Source organism: Falco biarmicus, chromosome 4 (assembly GCF_023638135.1).
Source record: "Falco biarmicus isolate bFalBia1 chromosome 4, bFalBia1.pri, whole genome shotgun sequence".
Taxonomy (NCBI): Eukaryota; Metazoa; Chordata; class Aves; order Falconiformes; family Falconidae; genus Falco; species Falco biarmicus.
The window spans coordinates 97,441,364-97,464,530 of NC_079291.1; the positions used below are offsets into that span (position 1 = coordinate 97,441,364).

A 23,167-nucleotide genomic window follows, 5' to 3' on the forward strand; every position below is an offset into this window, starting at 1 on the left:
CCCATGGATTAGACCCCAAGCAGGTATCTCAGGTGTGGGAAAATGCCAATGCAAACGCATGGATTTCCAAAGCACCTGCCGAAGTTCAAACCCCACAGCCTTCTTTCATTGATTTTTAAAACTTGTGAGAAGGTAAGGGATTAAACCAAGGATATTCAGGCAGTGTGTCATGAACCACAGTTATCTTCCATCACGCCAGTGAAATGAAAAGTAATCAGCTGAAAGTACTGAACAAATGCAGCCCTCTTGATGCCTGCAGTAATCTTTGTGTCACTTAGCTCTTGTCAGGGCTTGGATTCTTAACTTCTCCCTACACCTCCCCAGGAACTTAAATTACTTCAGCCTGAACTGATCCAACTCATCAGAGTCCCTCCGTGCTACCAGCTGGGATTGCCTGGGGCCAGGATCACTACTGGGGGTGCAAGGGGGGGCTCCCCGGCCTCTAACGCTGATGCACACTGGCCAGCAGAACACTCAGCAGAGCCTTCCAGCCCCTGCAGGCAGCACTACTTGAAAACTTACTTAATTCTCGTTACCGGGGTGTAGGACTGGAAAGCCAGCCTTACCTCCTCCCAGACGTTAACTGACTCCCTCCTCGGTACCAGGTTGTCCCAGTGCAACGGGGATCCAAACTAACAAGCAATCTTTTGAAACATTTTGCACATTTTTTTATTTGGGCAAGCTGTTGCTGGACACGGGATTTCCTTACTGAAACCATGGATATATTATACTGTTCAGCATTAGCAGTTATTTGGATAACTTGTATGGAGGGATTCAACAAACTGAGAAGTAAAAAGTGACTGTGTAAAAGGTTGCTGATGAATTCTTGAATACTTTGGTGTTGAATTAATCAAGTGTATCATACTAGGAAGTCTTTCCCTTATTAAAAATAAAAGGCCAGATGTTAGCACATACCAGTTTGCATAGCTCCTCTGCTCCCAGCGAGACCATATCAGTTTGTACCTCATGAGGTTCTCAACTAAAATACCTACTCTCAATATAATTTTAAGCAGTTCGCTTTCAGCTTCCTTGCAAATGAAAACGCACAGAACCTTGCCAAATCTCTGTATTCCCGCAAGACTGGACTGGCAGAAATTAATAGGTTCAAATTGAAATGAAAAAAAAAAAAAAATACACTGCAACATTTTGACAAGTCCTGAAAACTTACAATGCATGCTTTGTGCAGTTGAAATTTAGAAGAAACTAATGCCATATATAAGGGATAGTGCCTTTAACTGTATACCAGACGTCAGGATGGTTGAAATGATGTATTTCCTTCTCAAGGCAGATGCAATAACCCCTCCCTACTCAGCCAAGCTATGAAGGACATGATTAGCTTTAATTTTCAGGAGAATTAAGTATGTACTTCTTTTGTTAAATAGGGATGGACCTTCTTGAACTGCAACCAAACACAAAGGAAAAGGGAGCCAGTGAGGATGTATACTTAAATGCTCCAAAGAATAATTCAGTTATTTCTATAATCTGGAGGAAAACATTTTATTGGTGCGGGAGGGAAAACACAATAAGCTAGGTTTGTGCTAAAGAATTAGTCTGGCAAAAAAAAGAGGGAGAGTGTAACTTTATAGGTAGTTTTTTTATTAGTTTGCTTCACCAGTAAATATGGATCAGTACTTTATGTTTTAGCACTAAAGTATGAAAATTACACACCTGTAAAAATGGCATCTAACAGTTATGGAATTAAGAAACGCCTGTCATCATGTAACATACCATTAGGTGTGAGGTCATATTCAAGAAATAGTAAGGAAATTAATGTGTTTAAAATATTGAATAGCTTAGTAATGTAAAATATTGCTACCTTCAATATATCTGAAAACAGGTCTGACTTTGGGTTGTAGTAGATTTCTCACTGTATTGGCGCTGATGAGAATAAAATCAAAACACTTTCCCATCATATGGCTGGTTAAAAACTAAAATCAACATTTTTCTGAATACATGGGGAAACTTCCAAATTGTAAATTCAAAACCTATCACTGCGTCCCACGCATGAATTGCATCTAATTTATAATCATAGTGTATGTAATTTATATATTCCATGTGAAGCAAGTCTTAGGCATGTCTGTGTAAAAAACAGCAATTTGAAACAATACAGAAATAATTGTTTCAGCTCCACAAGGCTATTACACTTCCACTGTAGCCAATAATCACCTGCTATGTTTTGTCAAGAAAGGATGAACACTGCTCATCCACTCCACTGGAATGCAGAATACCGTTACCAAAACGGTGACGTGATCATTAAAATAATAAATATGGTATGAAGGGGTACAGTATCTGTTGTAGAAAGAATCCATCTGGCCTAGCATTCAAGATTTAAGATTCGAGGGTCACTGTAGTTAGCAAAAGTTCACTGCATTTAAACAAAACAGGAAAAGCATATGTTTGTTGTCATGGAATGTCACATCAGGGCTTGTCTTGTATTAGAATATTATAGGCAGTAACACTGATCATATAGTGCAAACTAGATAAAATTGCGTTTCACTGTGTGAAATAAACAGAGGTGCAAATGCTCAGTAGGATACCATTAAGACATAAAATGGCAAAAAATAAATATCAAAACTTTTATCAGTGTAAAAAAGTAATTGGGTTATTGTATAACCTAGAGTCTGGCAAAAAAGGCCTCAAAAAAGTTCACTCAGTCTTCAGAAGTTCTACAAATTAAGTGCCTTTTCAGGTTTCCGATTAGACAAGAGACTCCATGCTTTCTGCGGGATCAGATTCGTCACTGGCCATCACAGCACCATTTTTGTCCAGTGTCATGGGACCATTTCCATTTTCCTTAGTGCTGACCAAGCTTAGCATTGCCTTATAAAGAAACTGGTACTGTTCCTGGAAAAGAAAGGACAAATTACTTCAATCCTTTTAAGTGTACAGAAACGAGTGGCACTTAAATTTGGCATTTCCAGGAAAGGTCGTGGATGTTCATTACTAGACACACACAGAGCAACGAAAAAGACTCAGAGAGCAATTGCCTCTGTTAATCTAGTTTAACCTTGCCAACCCAAACCTCCAGTTTTGTGTAAATTATATTATTCCTGATATATTATTAAATACTACAGGAGGGAAGGATGATACCTGAGCCCGGAGCTCAGCCCCAGGTTGTTCCCCCGTACAAGCAGAGCTATGCACGCCGAGGCAAGGGTGCTGCTCTCGCTGCAGAGTGGAGAGCCCCTCTGCTGAAGCCTGATCTCCCTGCAGCTCTACCTGCCCTGCTGCAGCCCTTCAGATCACAACATGCCAGGTTTGAATAGCACAGCTTAACCTTCCAGGGCTGGCAGGGGGGTGATGACAAGCGGAAAGGTCCTTCTCCGCTAGGGCTGCCCATACAGTGGCCCCCTATCTCTATGAGATATAAGCCAAACTGCAAATCAGAGACGTACACGGTGGGACTGAGGTTTATAACAAATGACAACTGTACAAAAAAAAGCCCAAATGCAAATTCTGCTTTGCAGCATGCAGTATGGCTTGATAACGTATGCGATGTGTGGTTTAGTTCATGCTTTTGGTCTCAGATGAAAACCTTGTAAACTATCCATTTATATTCCATTTAAAGACTTACAATGTCTGTAAATACTCCAGGCCGCATAAGATTTATCATCTTTGCCACCTGGAAAACATCAACAGCATTTTCATTCTCCAGCTGCTGGGACAGAGTGGTAAGGGCACATAGCGTTCCCGCTGACACAGCTCCATACCTGAAAAACCACACCAAAATGAGAAGTTACTCAGAAACGTACCTGGGCACCGACACAGAGCCATGAAAATGTTGATAGAGTCTTATTCGATTACTGTGGTTCATCTTTGTATCTATTAAATGCTTGTTTTATAACTGGCTAATTTTTAGTCATTTTAATTTGCAGAAGAAATTGGATGGTACACCCGTCATCTCAGGATATCTGCAGTACTCAACACAAAAAACTCCATCAGCAGGAGAACGTGAGCCATTTAAAAATACCCAGCCTGGAGCCTGTCACACGGAAATCAGTTCTCACATGCCACATGTACTGAAAGCATCTGCATTATAGTTGAGTGTATTTTAAATTCATTAGTGTGAGCTCAAGCAAAACATAAACGATTAGAAAGAAATGAGACTTCGCCTCTTCCTCCACATCTGACAATTACAGAAAACTAACATGGATTTGAGGTGCTCACAAGTAAATGGGGCACATCTCAGCATCTTCCTTAGGTCTGATTTATTGGCAAAAGGCAACATCCCTGAGCTGGGCACCCCAGAGACATTACGGATTCTGAAGAGTTGAGCTGTGCTGTCATTTAATAAGAACCTGAGCAACGGTTATTCATCAGGAGCGTGACTCAATGTGTCCTTGAGATACTGGTCAGGTGGAAATCTTACTGCTGCTAAAACTGTGGGTATGCTTGAATTGTACATGCAGTGGCGAGGCACGGCGTAACGGAGCCATAGGAACAGGGGCTCCTAAGTGCTTCTGAGGAGCCTCAGCTGTCCTCTGCTCTCCCAGCACTCGGGAGGCTGAAATTCTGTTCTGGCTGTGCTATGGGTCTGCTCTGTGACTTTGAGAAAGTCTGTGTCTAAATGTCGCCACCTGTAAAAGGGGACATCGGTGCTGACTTGCTCTGTAAACCGTCTGGAGAGCTATACAGGAAAACTTAAATAATCGGCAAGTGCTGCAATGCCATCTGGTATCATAAGATTACCACTACGATTTTTTACAACATTCCTGTGGAAATTGAGACATATGCTGACTTAATTTCATATGATTTTTGCAAACTCAATTTGCCTAGAAATGGGAAACAGAAATCAGATAACAATAGATCTGCTATATTTGATGAAGTCTATAGCAGAAGAAGCAGAACCGTATACATGGCTCTGCCTGATCATCTATAGGGATAGCGGACAAAGTGGCCGGTGGATGTGCCTGATGGGACACAGCTAAATGCCCCTGAGGGTCTAACAGCATCATTTTCACTTGGGCTGATAACCTCCGGCTCCCAACAACATGAAGGCTTTTCTCATGGAAAATTATGCAGAAAATCTTTATCTAGTTGCCTACATATGGGCAGTTATATTTAAAAATCTTGACAACTGCCTCAAGTTGGAATTTATGAACTTCTTTGAAATATCGTTATCAAGTTCATCCCACCATGTACTGCCTAAATACCACATACATTTAGTATCTGCAAATTCATATATTTGGAATTAATCTGCAGTTGTAATTATTAGTGGATTACGTGATATAGTTGTTACATGTAGTAAAGGGAAATTTTCATTTTCAGCCACATTTGCTTAGGCTCCAATGAAAAGCAGAATCCACATTATGTATTAGGCATAAAAATAAAATCATTGAATATGACAAATAAACCAAAAAAGCAATTTACAGAAAGAATGACTCAGCACTGTTAGGAGGAATGCAATTTTGGTTTTTTTTTTTTCCTTCTGTCTAGCATGAAATGCCCAAATCAATAATGGTTCTAATTTTGTAAAACATAATCTTAAATACTGCAAGAGTAGCAAAACCTCACTTCAGACTACCCAAAACATGAATATTAAAACTAGCCTGAAATTAATCAGTGCTGGCAAAAGGCAACAGAGCTTACACTGTGCATTAGCAAGGCAGGAGATGGTGGGAGAAAAACTACTTGCTGCAGCCCAAGGCACCATTTGCAGGAGTCAGCTGGGAAAAACCTGTTGCAGCAGCAACACGCGGGTGCGAGGTGGAAGCTCACTCAGCAGCGTGAAGACTGATCTGACTGCTGACATACTAGAGCATGGTAACAACATTTTTGCACAGAAGGGGAAGATTCCCAAGATTTTCCCACCAATTCTGTTTTGTAGCAATGACAAAAGGTCTAACGGGCGGAGCGCAGGGGGGCTGCAGGTATAGAAGTAGTTTTTGCTGGCTCAGTGTTCACTCTAAGGGCAACTCAAGCAGTGGCAGAAATTGGGCTTGCTTGGGATTTTAATGTTGGAATGATGCCAAGAAGCACTCTGCCCACCAGGAAACAGTCCCTCCAAAGACAGCCTGTCAGACCCGGGCTCCAGCTCCACTACAATGGCATTTTGCAGCTCCATAACGTGTGCAAAGTAATAATATGCAACGCAATATTTAGCGCCCTTTATAACTGGGCATTCAAACACAGCTGGCCAGTCAATGCTCACCACTGCACTACAGCAGAGACAAGTGCTGGGACACGCTGGCCCTCTGCTAGGGGCTCCCTCCCTCCCTCCCGGTGCCATATGGGCCCCTTGAGTGTTTTTGGGGAAGCAGATGGAGGAAAAATAAATCTTCTCTCAGAAAACCTGGGCCCTTTATCACAAGATACTTCTGCTGATCATCCTGAGACACAGCTGAACTGAGCTTGTTCTGTTTTACCTGGCACATTAAACCCCAGCTGTTAGACAGGAGCTCAGGCTGTTTTGAAACTGGTTCCATAAGCCCATATTGGGCTGCTTAGAGCCCTGTCTAAACCAGGGCTCTGCTGAGTTCCAAAACAGGTTGTAGGATTTGTTTGGGATACTTCTGGGTGCAGAAGAATCCAAAACGCTTACAAAGCAAACAGCCTCACTTTCTGAGTCCATCTAAGATTATGACCAACATAAAATCTACGCTAAGCAAAATGTGCTTGTCCTCAGGTGCCAACTGAAAACTCATCCCTGGAAGATTAAACAGTCTGATCCTGTTCCCTAGACAACTAAACCCCATCTACTCCATGCAAGAATGGACAACATTCCTAACAAGCGTGCTGTAACTGAGTAACCTGCACATAAATGGGAGAAAAGAGACGACATACTCATCATGAACTATGGTGGGGCCATCCCTTGTTAAGGCCTCTTCCTTGATTACATTGATAAGTTCAAAGGTACTGCTTATGGGAGCATCTGGGTTTGGCCATTTAGGACACTGAAAGTGGCGTACTTCCAGAACGTAGTCATCCTGCAATGAAACACCAGCCTGGGCATTAGCTATTTAGTTTCACATTCATCCACTCCAGGTAGAAAGAGGGAAGATCCTCACTACAATCTGAAGAGATACCATCTTCTTTTATACAGAAAGAAGAAGACACACAGCTCTGGCATCTCTGTAACAGTGAACACCCCAAAATAATGTAACTTTAACAAAATGTTTGATTGATAAAAGATTTTGCATTTGAGTTCAGGGCTTATATCCACATAAACCTCTCAGAGCCCTTATGGCTCAAAGTCAAACAAGAGGAGAGCAACCGAGGAATTTAAACCTAAAAGGACTTGCAAATTAATGTCTTGCAGCAAAATCCAGCTGCAATCTGGATAGATAACTAGAGGCAGGTTTATAGTTCAGAAAAGGTGTACTTACATAAAACCCCTTAATTAAGACCCCCAAACAATGAAACTATAAGTGGTGAATTTTATAAGCAGAAATAGGACAATAAACCTTCGTGTACTTTACAAAGAATAATTGAATCTACTTTTGTGATTTCAAAATGAAAAATCAATGTTATCACTTTAAAATAAGACAATTAATACTACAGTCTCAATAGCTAAAGGAATCTACCTGGAAGTAGAAGATGTGAGAGAGAGAGGGGCCAACGAGAATACCTTTCCCCCGTGAGCAACATGCACGCACATGCATTTACAAGTAAAACCTTTTCAGAACTGTTTCTGAACTCTGAATTCTTCTTCCATATTTGAATTACGTCAATAACATTTTGATGAAAAGCCAAGACCCACATTTGGAGGTTTATTTTACCTGGGTAGCTTCAAGGATAAAGTCATGGATGATAATTTGCTCTTCGTTAGAGAGGCACAGTCTGTCTTTGCTGATAAGGGTCACAGTAAAGGCCTCACAGTTCATGGATTCCTCGCGACTTGGCCAGTACACAAACTCATCTTCTGCCTGGAGGAATGAAACAACACACTACTGCAGCCTTTCAGATACCTTCTGTGTGGCTGAAAAATCCAGTGGATCAAAAAACTGGTTTGATAAATAGAGATGGTTGAGAGCTGACCTTTACAAACCATTTCTGTCTAAACCAAATTTACTGTTACAGTAGGCAGTAACCCTGCCAGATCCTTCCTTTGTGTGTCCAAACAGGTAACGTCTGCTTTTTAATTGGTTTCATAGGGAAATAGTTATCTTCGCTCACTCATACTTAACCTTTATATTGCATCCCAGGCTTTATTACCTCCTGCTGACACAGTTTTGTGTGAAATTCAGATATCTGTTTAGAAAAAAACTAATTGACCTTTAAAAATTAATTGCTTATTATTTTAATTTGTGTTTATTGTAGTCTAATCCAAAAATTCAAGGTCTGTGATTCAGATCTAGGTAGAAGATTGATGGAAACTTATGTAGGGCTGGAATTTTAAGAGCGAGGTGGGGAGTAAGGAGGAAGGAAAAAACCCAAATATTCTTAGCCTTGAAAAAAACCACTGTCTTAACTTAATGCAAGTTCTCCAGCAAAACTCCTCTACTGAAGGGACGCTGCAAAACCTCAGTGAGACTGTGAATGATGGAAGAGGCTCAGTGCTGGAGTAGCCTAACTGACAAGATGTAGATAACATACTGACAAAGCTATTCTTTAAAAAAGAACTGCAAATTCCTAATTTATTGCAGAGAAAGGAAATTAGGCTCACCACATACATGCAATGCCTGTTTCTCCTCCTGCCTTCAGGGGTCTGATGTCCCTGCAGCGTAAGCACAGAAGCTACTCTGGCAGCATGTACAGCACTGCAACGCCTGCGTCTCTGAGCAACCCATGTTTTACTCATGAGAGAACATGAACTACAAACCCACTTCATCCTGCTGCCGTCATGAGCCTGTCTTTAAACCCAAGTTTGTTTCTGTGGGCCTGGAGCCTTGATGCGCATGATATGCAAGATACCGTTGAAATTTGGGCCTTAAATGTTTATTGTGGAAATGGGACGTTGTCCCAAGTCCTTCAGAGTGCCTTGATGATTCTGCCCTTAGCTGATGATAAGCAGAGGCACCAGCAAGCAGTGCAGTATCGCTGAACGCCAGGGAAGTGACCTGTCCTGCCACGTGGCAGGTCCTCAGGCAGCAGGTAGCTTGCACTATTGTCTCGTCCTTTGGCATTATACACATTCAGCACCTTGACGCTGCTTCAGCCCCGTGTCACCCCTCCTGGCCAGCCAACACAACCCACACTGAACACTGAGCCAACGCACGGATGCAGCTGCCCAGCTGGCCAACCTCTGCCCTGGGAATGGGGAAGGCGAAAGCATGGACCAGGCGTCCTTGCAAGGGATGCGGCCGAGTCCAGCGTTTCCTCCTTTACCCTTTAATCGCTATTGTTCTGCAGAGCTATTTCATGTACTTGTAAAGACAAGATCAGCCTCTTCATTTCCACCTGACACACTTTCATTTCATTAGTGCTTTCTGATTCGATCGGATTTTTCAGAACACTCTTTGCCTTGCAGGGCCTTCAATCCCTTTCATCACACCACACACAGGAAGCATATTGACTGCTGCCTCTTTAGTAGCCCCTTAAGACTGCTGTTTTCTTGCTGTAATGAAGGTGGTTTCTCTTCCATTCTCAGCTACAATCGTCTGTTCACCTCAGTGATGTGTGTACGAAAGAACGAACCATTTAGTTCTTAATCCTTTTCAACGCGCTGTCTTGAGACATGCTAGTAAATCTGAAAGTAGCGATTACCACTTCACCCGGGTCTCCTTATTCTCCCTCTCTCTGTCCCATTATTTCCACCTAAATTAACATAGATATTTGTTTTTTACTTTTATCAAAAATAGCATTTGTAACCTTGCACAGCTGTAGTCTTGCATAGCCTGAGTCTTAAGTCCCCAGGCAAAAAAGGAACTATCCTACTGTCTCTTCTTTTATTTCTGCTCCTCTCAAAGTCCTCACCCATGGCCCTGGCCACTGAGTAACCTCAGCGCCTTGCACCCCGCCAGCCAGGCAGCCCTCAGAGGCCTCAGCTCAGGGTGTCTTTCCCAGGGGGAAGTGCAGAAGGGGAGAGCAAAAAACCATGCCCCACATTTCAGAACTTTTTGTAACAAGCTTATGGCAAGGTTTGAGAAGGTGGCCCAAAAATTGGCTTTGCTTTTAACCAGAAAATACCCACAGCATGCAGTGGAGTGACCCTGCGCTGGTGCCCAGCTGGGTAAGCGACTGTGGGACTGCACAGGGAGATACACGTTGAACTCACCAGGCTCTGGTTGTCCGGCAGCATGACAATGATCTGTGCATTGTGATCCCAGATCATTCGCCAGAAATCTTTAGTCGTATGTGGCAGTGGATGTTGGGTTATGATGAACTCATTACTCCTGTAGTAGCCCTTTTGCAGCAAAATAAACCACACAGTTACTTACTGCCTTCAATACTTTTAAAGCATTGATTTAATCTTTGGGGACACATAACGACCCTACTTCATTTTATTCCACAATATTTTCACACAGACTATAATTTTATAACTCCATTTCCATTCTGCAGAGTCCCTGTTGTTTTCATTTACTCTAAACCCCAGTATTTATTGGACTGTATCTCATGGAAATACACATTCCATCTAAATGCATCTTGTATTTAATTTTTTTAGGCAACAATCTTTAATAAAACACAGTTAATAGCTTTACATTATGGGGAAGGTGTTAAAATATCATCTGTTAATACACAGCCATTACGTACAGAATTAAGACAATTATAGGCATCTGGTATTTAGCACCTTAGAATTGATTTTACTTTGTAATTAGGTGTTGGCTTCCTCACCATGATATAAGAGGCATTAATGTAATCTGTTCCCTTCATTCCAGGCAGTGGTGCCAAGCCCACTCTAGCACGCTCAGCTATAAGATTAAAAAAAAAAAGAGAGGGTGGGGGGGAAAAAGATCAAAGTCTGGTCATGGCACAGTGCAGAAAGTAAGAATTTCTCAGACGTTAACAAACCAAACAGTGTGCAGTTCCCATCTCCCGCAGGAGAAGGCCAGCACTTTAACTGCGTTAAAGCATTGCCTGCTAACACAGGATATAAAAGAGAATGTTGCACAATATTCCCACAAGGACAAAGTAATTTCAGGAATCAAATTTTACTATAGCAAAGATTTTCACAGCAGGCTGAATTACCAAATAACAGTATATGCAGTGATAACAGGGGATTTCAGGTAATTCTTGACTGTAGTGTTCCATTTGTCTCCAGCAGCACACAAACCCAGCTGATTTATTTTGTTTTCCCTACCACTCCATAGCACTAACATCACTCACTCCTCCCAGCTGGAGGGTGAGAGAACCTCCAGAGACAACCCCCTTCCCTAACGGGTAACCACCCACAAGCATGTGTGTTCTTCAGCAGATCTGCACTTCTCTGTCTTTGAGGGCTGGGCTCAACAACATCCTCAACACAACTGCCAAGCTGCAAGCGCCCACCTGAAATTACTGCAGCTACGTGACACGAAGTGCAAATTCATAGAGAATATTTCTGCCCCGTTCACGTCTCTTTCTAAGATATATCCTGATGACTTCCCTTTTTATTACCAAACTTCACGATGGGCCACGTCCCTGTGCCATGACTACTTTGGGCTAGCTTGGCTATCACCGGTCCTGTATGTCCTGTACTCTGGCTAACGTGACGGGAAAGATGCGCCCGCGATTGGTCTGTTGCAAATTTACACTGCTTGGCAGCCTTGCACTGATCCTGTATTAACGACTCTGAAACTGTGTCCTTGGGCACTACATACCCTCAAATCTGGGGAAGGCTCACACATGGAAACGTGAGTGTCTAACCGAATTACAAACTTGTGCCAATCCCACCAGGAGATCTCACCTGAGCTGGGAGTGGTATCAAAGTAATTCTCTCAGTATTCCATAGATTTGTCCCCTACCTAATTATTCAAATACTTAAGCACTTCAAATTAACATTTCACTTGAACAGTATATCTGGCTGACACTGTAACTATTTTCTTTTGTTCAGTTTCATCAGGGTAATTCTGAAAGACAAGACAGCTTGGTCTGAACAAAAGATTACATTTCTCCTTCCTAGTGGCTATGCCTTTTCATGCATAACCCCTGGACAATTAAGTACAAAAAGTTATGCTAGGCAGTAATCAAACCGAAGATGTGATCTTACATGGCACAACTGATGAGTTCCTGTTCTTCTCTTTGTTGCAGTCTTTCTGAGCACTGAAGCATTCCACGTATTTTGCATTACACTGTGTAACCAGCTGAAAGAGAATAAAGCAGTAAGTCAGTCCTCACTGCGCTCTAAATGAAAAGAGGAGGTTTCTTTGCCAACTCCTGCAAAGATGCATCAGTAGAAGAATAAACTGCATTGTTAAACTTGTTTAAGTACTCAAGGTGCCAATGGAAATCATCCTTTTCATACAACATGTTTAATGGATAAAAAGATCTCTGCGGCTCTCATCTTCGAAACATCCTGAAAATGAAGTTCCATTAAAATGTATTTTCACAGAACACAACGTTTAGTTATCTCTGAGAGTATATTTCAAAGGCTTGCAGATATGTTCAGTCAGAAGCAGGTCTCAAGGAAAAAAAGCTAGAAAAACAGAACAACAAAAACTTTTTTTTACATTTTCTTCTAAAATAGAAGCCAGAACGTTCCTGCAGAATGTCTTTTTCTGCCAGGCCTCTGTGGAACCCACCACGCCAGCATCTGAGATCCGAGGCCATGGGTTACATTCTCTGGTTTGCCAAGTTCATTCTGGGCTACTTAGAGGCACAAAGAAAAGTCAGGGAGGCAGGTTTGTATTTGAATATTCCCCCAGTATATGGGGAAACAGAGCAGAGAGAGTGAAGGTGGGTTTTTCATCTCCTGCACTAGCAACTCATTACTCAGCGTAATTTTATTCTAAGATGGTTGAACATAAACTACTGTACCAGGGAATGAGCACAAGTTATCTTCTGCCAGCTCTGTGGTAGCAGCAGAAATGAGAGAAAGATTTAATAATTGCTGCTGGTCACGTCCCAGTATCAAATGCACTCCAAACAAGATAGCACTCAACTCATCTATGTACTGGCGTAAGACCCATTAGAAGTTATGGGGTTTCTATATACCTGTGCAACGTTGGCAGAGAAAGTAATTTCTAAAATGGCACTTAAGGTTTTGAAATTTTGCCACGAGTCATCAGAAAACATCTTTATTCATATAATTTAGTACGTTTGTAAAAGTGCAACACTTTTTTTGGGGGATAAGAAATCTTTTTCTCCTGCTGCATTTTGTGTGTGTGTGCATGCGCTTGCACTTGCTTCTTTAATTTAGTAATTAAGCATCTGGAATGTCTTGACTGATGGAGAAGTACTGAGTTTTCTACAAGTGAATTCAGAGAAAAGCCTGTTCATTTTTTGAATAGCTTGGCACCTGGTATAATTTAACAGTTTCTGTTCCTAGAGTAGTTATTAACTGAGTGAGTTTAGCTGTGAAAACAGATGTCACATATAATCTTCTTAAGATACATAGTCTCACAAAATATTTTTAAATGCATTCAAATAAAATGCAATCAGAAATCTTAGGTTTCAAATAGGAGATATGGGGAAAAAGAAGTTACTTTGGCCAGGATGCAAACAGCTGTGATGTAGCAGACAAAAGCGGTAAGCAGAGTTATTAGCGATGAGAAAGGCATATCGTGTTTCCTGGTCTCAAAATATTTTTCATTCTTTTTCTACAGTGCTGAAATCATAGGTGGTGCCAAGAACCTCATTTCATGTCTTTCTCCATATATATGTATGAGAGCCACAGTTTGGAGGAAGACTTCCAAGCCAAGCTAGTCACAGACTCGGGAACATCCAAGCCCCCTTGGGAAGAACAGGGAGACGAGCAGTACACTCCAAAGCAGTGCCCGTGCCCCTCTTCTCTCCTCTGACTTCAAGAGTGTTAGCACTCACTTCCAGCAGTGTGGCTAAGGCTGTTGAGGAGCGAACTTCTCAAGATGCTGTGCTGTGCTAATGAAGTGTTCTGGTTTGGTTCCTTATCTATGATAACTGACAGTGAAGATAGCCCTTACAGAAGAGAGTAGGGAAATTAAGTCCCTCTGGGTAGCAGTGATAAGCCTTACCTTGAACTGTTTTTCTAGTCGAGTCTTCCCTCCTATGCCAGGTATGAGTATGCTGTTAACGTAACTATGCAGCTGGTTTGCAGATACTTCAGTCTCCTTCCCAAGGATGGCTTCCAACAAGGCATCATGAATAAAAATGTACTGCTCCTAGAAAAACAACAGGATGTCAGGTAGGTGCTTGGAATAAACTAAAGAGCTGGCATTAACTGAGGGGTAGATCACACTAAAGGAAAGGGTGTGCAGAACAAGCTACCCATGCAAGTAGTGCCAGGCCCAGAACAAAAATTTACAAGCGTAGCACATACAACTCTGATTAAGTCAAAAGCAAAATCTGAAGTTTCTGGTCTAGAAAAAAAAGAGATGTTCCAGTGCAAAAAAATGCCAGTGATATATTAATTTTTTACAGGGATGTAACAGAAAAATCTATTTTCTTTCTGATTACAACATAAAAATGAACATGGCTTTAACTTTGACCCCACTACAATTTTTACCTCTGTCTGGACGAGGTAGTTGCGCTGTGTCCTGATATGTTTCAGGAAACCCAGGACATTAACTGTGCTTTTGTCTTTTATCTGTTGCAGCATACTGTCTATCACAATGTAGGTACCAGTTCTGCCAACACCAGCACTATAGAACACATAAGAGAAAACCGTGTAACACAGTAAAATGAAACTACGGATGAAAGTAAATGCTCACAACAGCAGAACAGAACTAAGCAAATAAATATTCCTGTTCATAGACTTTCATTCCCCTGCTAGCCCCAAACCATGAAAATTTCTCTGCAAAACATTTTGGTTTTCTGGGAATTTTACCAGGTGTATATTCCCTCCCTTCTGTGGGTATCTGTGCTGCTAGATGCGGATGAACAAAACGCAAGCCACCATACTGGTGGCACCAAAACTGGCTGGCCCCACAGGCCAGGGCAGTGAGGATGGGGCTGCCGTGGTCCTGGATTTCACGTTCTGGCTGTTCACATGGTCTGACACTTGGCTCCTGCCTCCACTGCTGTTATTACTGGTGCTGGCTAGAAGAAGCCATATAGAGATCCACCCTATGCCAAACTGGCACTGCCCTGGACCATCAAGGTTGCTCCAGGCTGTGGGGCTGCCCTGGTTGGCTTCAGCCTTGAGGTAAGGCTTAGGCTTCACAGGGGAGCTGTAATCCTGCTCTGGAAATGCAAGTGGTACGGGCACTATGGGCAGGAGTGAGGGGTCTAATCCTGTGGAGGCAGGACTCCTTACAGTGGAGGAGGGCAGTCCTGGGCCCAACAGAGGGCAGAGAGAGGAACTCTTCAGAGCTTCTCAGTTTCTGCTCAGGAAGAAGCTCTAACCCTCATCATCCCTCCTCTTTGCTACAGTACTGTACAGCCCCTTCACACAGTGATGAAGGCCACATCCCTTAACTTATCTAAGGGAAATCCTCGGTCAGTCGCAAGCGCTGGTCAATGTGAGCATGGGTCAGTGGCAATCGCATGCCCAGGCGTCCGTGCATCCACACGGCTGGTTGCCAGCAGAGGTGATCCTGCCCTGCCCACACGCGGAATGGGCAGGCTACAAACAAGCTTCAAGCAGGGACCTTCACAACCACACCAGTGCGATGCTCAGCAGCTCAGTATCGCGACGCAGAATTTTCTAATGCAACTGGGAAGCTTTTGCATCGGAGCTGTCATAAGATGTAGGCAAAGCAAGCTCAGGTCTATCTGCGCTCCATGGGGCTGGCACACTCCTGTATGAATAACTTACAGGGTCTGTCTTAGCTGGCATGTAAGAGCACACGCTGTGCACGAGGTATGCTTGGCACGAAGCAGTTATGGCACCCATCGTACCTGCAGTGCACCACCACTGGTCCCATGTCCGGGGTTCTGGCTGCGGAGGATCTCCTCACGAAGGTTAACACAGGCAGGGCGTACTCCGGCACACCCATGTCAGGCCACTGAGTGTAGTGATACTGAATAACTGTTCTCTCATTCTGCCGCCCTTTGGGGTTTCCTTTCTGACCCTGCGTGCAAAATGTTTGCAGAAAGAAGTGAAAGATTATGGAAGAGAAGCAGAAAAAGGCACTTGATCCTACTGGCTTGTTCAGCTGAGAAAGTGCTGGACTCTAACAGAGGAAACCTTCTGCAGCTCTGCCTCCTGCTAGGTGGAGACAGAGTTCAAGGAAAAATACTGTGGGAACCGATAATAACAATAACAACTGTGACACCAAAGCAGCGGTGAACTTAAGAAAAAGAAATACAGGCTAAACCTTTCACTGGATTCCTTGTAATCCTGGCTTTGCTTACTTATGGCCCATCCACCTGCTATTCAAGCTGCCTATGCAAACACTGAGTTTCGCGGCTGTGGGCCTTGCATCCTACGCAAGCCAGAAGGCACCTGGATGAGAACGGTGAAGGCTTTACTCACCTTTTTCATCTTTGTGTTCCTGACTGTGAAGCGGCGCACAGTGTAGCAGGCGTGAATGTTTGTGCTCTTCAGTGTGACGATTATGTTGCCATACTCCTCGCTGTTCTCCGACGGCCAGTACTGATCGCATTTTCTCTAAACAAAGACATAGTTGGGTGGATTGGCAAAGAGTCTGAGCTGCTTCTTTATATTTGTGTCAAGAGCTTTTTGACATATGACAGTAAAATCATAGCTATGTATCCCTCTTTGTGTTAGTTATATATTATACATCAGTATGTATCGTCTCAAACCATTTAAAAACAAATTCTGCCCATGTGATTCAGGGAGGTGGAAGGAGCAACTACTAATAAACTGGAAAATCTCTTACTCTTCCTTTTTCAACAAGGTTTGTGATCATGACAATGATTCCAGTATTTTGTTCCCAAATCATCCTCCAGAAATCTTCAAAGGTAGACTTTAAAGGTCCCTGGGTAGCAATGTAGGCTTTTGCTTTGTTGTAACCCTTCAAAGAAAACCATAATGCCAAGTGAGATGAAAGCAACACCGTGGCAGACATATTAATATTTTAAATGTAACAAAGAAAGGTGCCTTTCTTATTCAGAACAGCAAGGAATTTGTAGCGAAATTATCAGGTGAAGTTGGAAAACACAACCACTTTACAAGTGGCAATACTTCCTCCTTGTGGAAAGATTCAGAGTTAAAGAAGAAAAAACAATTCAAACAACTTACATCGACATAATTAGCATTAATGTAGTCACTGTGCTTAGAATCTTTTCCTGGTAAAGGCCTTAGCTTCACCCTGCTGTGATCATCTGCAGGATGAAAAACAGAGCAGAGAAGCATTAAGGAAACATTGTGCAGAACTACAGGTAAGCATCCCATTTCCTGCGTATTGGAGTAACCCTTACTAATACATGGAAGAAATTGGTCTTGGATTGGGTTCAAGAGGGAGATGAGAGTATCTGTTCTTGGTCATCTGCTTATGGAAGCAGGTCCTCAGTCTTCACATCCCTTAAAATATGTGGATCATGCTGGGACAACTTCGCTTTAAAGGACGCTGGAGCCTCAGGAGCATGATCTCTGGGATCACCCCCGTCACACAGCACCGTGCGGTCCCAAGAGCCAGGGCACCCCAGGGCTCCATCGCGCTGTGCGGAGGTGCCGGCTCGGCTCTCGCAGGCAGTAAAGCTGCCTTTGCTCGGCTCAGTGACTGAGCTCATCATCCTCCCCTTGACTGGCTCTGGGAGCTGAGTGAATGTCCTCACTCCACCACCCTCATCACACCAAGAGGACAGACTAAATCACGCTCTTTAGCTCCTCTTTTTGTTCCACCCAAATGCTCAAATTCGGCTTCAATCAGAAAAAATGTGCAGTCCTTCCCCCGCTCCTGGGCAGCAGTGTTGGGCTGGGTGGTGCTTCCAACACACACAGAGATGAGACACGAGAGCTAACTTTAAGCATGAAGAATCTGGTTTCAGCTGCCCTTCTCTAGCACCGGTGGAGAGAGAGGTTCCTCCAGGGGCAAGCTGGAGGACTGAAGTGCCTGTTCCAATTCTCCAGTGGTACTTCTCCCTCTGTGCCTAGACCAGACATCTATGTCTAAAATCAGAGCTGGGACAACCGCAATGAATCCCCTTGCCCAAGCAAGTCTTTTACAGGTCTGGGAGTTGGTCCTCAGCTGGCACCTTGATTACTTCTTCAGATCTGTTAAGAGACATGCATTTCCTTCCCAAGCCATCAAAAAAATTCAAGATTTATTGCTATGTTTATGAACATTGTGAACTTTCTATCAGTGGCTCTCCATCTTTGTTCCTAAACCACAGTGATTGCTGCATCTGCCATTCACTCCACATCAGAGAATGATACAGAAAAAATTACTGGATTTCCATCCCAGACTTGCAATAATTTGCATTCTAGAGCAGAGTCCAGATTTGCAGTTCTCACAGGAATAGAGGCAAGGCCTGTGCTGTGCTACAGAGATCACTGTTTGTCCAAGTTGTACACACAGCTGAAGCAGTTTGAAATACAGCAGATACACTGTAAGATTTAGCACCTTTGGGATTATAAGGGAATCACAGGGATCATCCATAAAACTCTTTGCTCCACCATGCACTTCCCTTAGGCTAATTTTCAGACATTATTGGTCAGTAAAGCTCTGATCATCAATTCACCCCCGTTATTCCTCCACAAAATTTGATACCAAACCGATACTTCTAAAACTACACTTGGACCATCGAACTGCAAAGTTTTTTTTAAAACAAAAGCTGGAGTGAAATCCTGGCCCCAGAGAAGTCAAAACATCCACTGCCTTTAGTGGGCAAAGGACATCCCAGCCACACACAGATGCCCTGTGAGAGGAGAGCACCTTTCTGAGATGATTCACTGTGCTTATGGCCCATGCTTACTTACAGGCTAGGATGTTGATGTATCTGTTCTTGTGCTTGTTGTCAGGGTGGTTGGAATGCTCTGCAGTGATGTTCATGTCAGCCGTACAGCGCTGCACTTCCTAGGCGTAAAAATTATTTGCATGGAAAACATTTCAGTCCAAAAAAAATTCAACTTGATCTCCTTTTGCAACAGCTCACAGAAACCACATTTAAAATACCAATACCTTAATGACTGGATTAAACACAAAGTCTTTCAGTATTATCCTGTATGACACAGTCTGATTAAACTGAGCCGTGTTGGCTGCTCCCTGGTGTGCGGTTATGCTCCTCACCACAGACGGTGAGAGATGCACTGTGAGCACCCTGAGGGCTGACCGTCCCCCCGGCCAGCAGTCCGTTTGTCTTCTGGACTGCATCTGCTGTGATGCCCCACTCTGTCCCTCCTTGGGAAGGGAGGGCAGAGCCCCTCCAAGGCAAGAGTGGCCAGTGCAGCGTAAGAAACTAAGCACAAAAACCATTTCAACAAAAGACTTTTGACTGCTGGACAACTTACCTGCTTATAACCTCTCAAAACAGGGTTTCTGACATTTAAGTTTGGCACTGACCTTTTGTTAGTTCTCTGCAGAAAGATGCCTTTTACAAAATACAAATAAAATAGATCTCTGCAGATAGCAGCGAGTGCTTCAAATACCACTGCTTGGGCACTGATCAACAGCCCGTGATACAGTGAAAAAGAAAAAAGGTTGTACCAATATATATATACATTTGCAAAGGCCAGGCTTGCCAAGGTTTTCATGAAGCTAGAGATGCAGATTTCTGTCTGGTTGAGGCTGTAGGTTAGGTATCTAATTCTCATTGATTTTTTTAGTTCTTAACCTACCCCTTACTTACACTGTCCAACAACAGAATAACAGGGCTACTGAAATGGGGTCATAGAGGGTCTTTTCTCTGACCCTGAAAAGCAGTTATTCCCCATGGCCAGACCGTGCTAGTTACACACTTCAGAAACCATCTTACAAACTGAATCACTAAAACTCATGTGTGATGCCACCTCCAAAATATTTTTTAAAAATCTATTTAACCACAATCTTCCTGAAAAAGCTAAGCCCCTCTTTGTCACTAGGCATAAATATTTTTAGCTTAAAGCCACATTTTAAAAAAATATGTAAGTGTTTGGCATTTACAAAGTTGTGAGTCCCAGAAATTGCACCAAACAGAACCAATTTCCCCCAAGGATATATGGGGAAGTGCCAAATTACTTTGTACTTCGGGCTTTAAAAATAACAGTATAGAACCTGCCTAAGAGGGAAAGTCATTAGGAGCTCACAGCTGCTACAAAGATCATGAGCTAAGTGACAGTGAAAAATTATCAAGAGAAATGCTATACAAACAGCAGATGTAACAGAGTTCAGCATTATGCAGACATTTCACAAAGGACTTGCATAGCAATTTTGATATCTTCCCCAGCATTTACAATTTAAAAGTGCAAAGTATACTAAAACCTTGAACATTTTATAGCTTTTATATCCACATGACACTCCCAAATAACAATTACTTTCCCTCTTTCTTCTCCCCCCCCGTCTCCATAGGGAGAAACACTATGCTCAAGGAGATAGCTGAACAAAGACAAAGTGGAACAAGCAAAACTCTCAGCTGGCCCTAATAGAATTTTCATAGTTCCATTTCTATCACAGAAATAAAAATAAAAATAAAATATCAAAGCGTGCACTTCCCCTAATTCTGCCTATCAGCTCCAGTAAGCAAGGGACTTCTGATTACACAGTGGGCAGGATCAGTTCAGCCTAAGTCATAACTGGAAAAACAGCATACTTACATGTGAGGTTGATTTAATGCAATTTCATTTTACCTTTTTTTGCATTTAGAAATCATATAACATCACTGTTGTACCATTGTAGGTCACTCCTAAAAATACCCCCCTGCTTCTGAAAAGCCTCGTGCCAAACTCTACATCTCTGTATCACTACAAAATTCTTTTTAGAAGTTATTAGCATTGAAACATTTATGGCAAATGCTGCAGAATTTAATATACATTAATCCAATAAGGTTCTGTGGAGAATACTCTAAAAAGTTATAGAATTTAATAGGGAATTACCTCCCTGCTAAGGAATTTTCTCTGACAGTTTAAATACTACATAGTAAATGTATAACTTTCTATTAAATTCTATACGTTTTTTTCCATAAGGGAATTGTTGGTAAGGTTAATCATTTTAGTTAACCTTTTTATGTTGATGCCGACTGTTTTCTCAACTGTACATGTTCCCAGCTGGCCAATATAAAGTTAATAGACAAGGAAGATTAAGCTATGATGGAGAAAAATGCAGCAATGGAAAAGGTCTGACGCTGTGAGAGCTGATCATCTGAAAATGGCTTTTCTTAACACATAACATTCTAAATTATTCTTAATACTCTGGAAAGCTACTATTAATGGTGGATTCCTATGTTTGCACGCTGCAAAAGCATAGCAAAAGGAGACTGTTCAACAAAAGCTTCCCCCTCGCCAACACGCCTCGACTATTTTTGTCTTCAATAAAAATCAACTTAGAACAATAAAAGGCCATTTTGACTTCAGTCGTCGTGTTGTCCTCCCCCCCTCTCCCAAGTCAGGACACAGCTGATGCTGTGGGACATTGAAGTTGCCCAACAAGGAGGGGACTGAGGACACCCTCCAGCTCCATGCTGGCCACTGACCAGGTCTGGCTGTGCTGCAGACAGATGGGGCTGAGAGCAGAGGGCGGTTACCCATGCTGTCTTACCCTCCGGGGTTCCTCTCTCCAAATTCTAACAGCAAATTACTAAACCACAGGCTCATCCCACCAGACAGTGAGGCATAATTTAACATTCCTTTGTTATTAAAGTCAAAGTGGTTGTCTTTCATCAATGCACAAAATGCTGCACGAAGACAAGACTAGTTGCAGCCTGTTATCTGTGCCTCTGTTCAGAGTATTATTTACCCTTTGGCAGAAGAGGACAGCCTGGTGTTAATAAATTTCACCCTGGAGAAAGTACCAAAAAGTCACCATCTTAATTATGCCATTTTACCCCATTTATGTATATTACATATTTATCTTCCCAACATTTTCCATTGCTTGTACAATGAACACCCTGGGATTTATAAATCTTACTGGCTACCCAGTCCTTCATTTATATTTAAAACATCACCATAATTATATTATTATTACAACTGAAGTTTGTAGGCAAGCCACCAGGTCAGGTCTGATCCCAGGCTGCTCACCGCAGCTTAAACAAACTTCTCTCCCAATTAGCACAAAACTGCTACTGGAACCTTGGGGTAGGACAGATAGCATCCATATCGCCACATTCGTCATTCATCCACAAACTTTTCAGCTCTAGAGTATTTTCTTTGGCTCTCCTTAATCCTGCTGAGTCTCTTCCACTGATTTTAATGGTGGCTGGCTAGCACACTGCTGCTTTTCACATTTTAACTTTGCAGAACACATTACTGTCCAAAGATGAATGGATACAGGCTCTTACTCTGTCCTTTCAACTTATCATTGACAACCCAAGAAACCAAAGTACATGGTTTCAATTGACCGTTAGTTACTTTAAAAAGTGTTCTAGTCTATGCTATTATGGCTAATTTACCTTTTAATTATATTGTCCATGCTAATGCTAATTGGAATTTGATACACCCAGGTTTAACGATCCATTTTCATTGCCTTTCTGAAACAAGTTACAGATTAGTTTCTTCTAAACTTCAAAGAATTTCCATTTGTGTAAAATCAAACTGTTCCAGTGTCGTGCTGGCAATATAAGGTTCTGAGCAAGAATTTTTGCTACAGTGCCTGAGCAGGAACTCGGTCTCTTGATTTGGCCTTATGCAGCGCTGCTGTTGTTTCCCATTACTTCAGCCTGATGTCCTAGCAGGGGCTGAACTGTGAAAGCCTATGAATAGAAATGAGGAGGAATCACGAACAAAGAAAGGATCCTAATCTCACGGACTAAATTAGAGAACATCCATAGCTATGTTTTGGTATTATTGTGATACTTTTCAGCATGAAAGCAGCTAGTTCATCCACCCCTAAAATCATTTTGCATGTATTATTTAATCCCAAAGTAGAGAATTCTCTGGTAGCACTCTTGATGTTTCATCACAGCAAATGTAGAGATGGCATACCAACAGAGACAGAGATAGTATTTGAAGATATCCCAAAGGAACAGTGTAGATTTTTGAGATAATTTAGCACTAGCATCAACTCTCTGGCAGCTCTCAAGAGAGAGGTAAGCTGGGGGCAGCCTAGAAAGAAGGGGGAAATAAACAAACCAAACTCAACAGAGGAATAACAGCAGAGGAATCAATAGACAGCTAAAAATTCACGTAAATGAACGA

General features: G+C 42.4%; 1 protein-coding gene across 1 annotated transcript in view; it reads right to left on the reverse strand.

The window, feature by feature from the left end:
- Positions 1-1,575: 1,575 nt before the first annotated feature.
- PTPRG (protein tyrosine phosphatase receptor type G) overlaps positions 1,576-23,167 on the reverse strand; it is a 408,497-nt gene continuing 386,905 nt past the window's right edge. Inside the window, exons 16-29 of the mRNA XM_056334994.1 lie at positions 18,821-18,917; positions 17,141-17,223; positions 16,779-16,913; positions 16,412-16,546; positions 15,835-16,007; positions 14,501-14,636; positions 14,010-14,156; positions 12,068-12,161; positions 10,714-10,790; positions 10,157-10,285; positions 7,719-7,865; positions 6,784-6,926; positions 3,575-3,710; positions 1,576-2,844 (exon numbers count right to left, since the gene is read on the reverse strand). Of these exons, the coding sequence (XP_056190969.1) occupies positions 2,698-2,844; positions 3,575-3,710; positions 6,784-6,926; positions 7,719-7,865; positions 10,157-10,285; positions 10,714-10,790; positions 12,068-12,161; positions 14,010-14,156; positions 14,501-14,636; positions 15,835-16,007; positions 16,412-16,546; positions 16,779-16,913; positions 17,141-17,223; positions 18,821-18,917 (1,779 nt within the window). The 3' untranslated portion in view covers positions 1,576-2,697. The remainder of the gene's footprint in view (positions 2,845-3,574; positions 3,711-6,783; positions 6,927-7,718; positions 7,866-10,156; positions 10,286-10,713; positions 10,791-12,067; positions 12,162-14,009; positions 14,157-14,500; positions 14,637-15,834; positions 16,008-16,411; positions 16,547-16,778; positions 16,914-17,140; positions 17,224-18,820; positions 18,918-23,167) is intronic.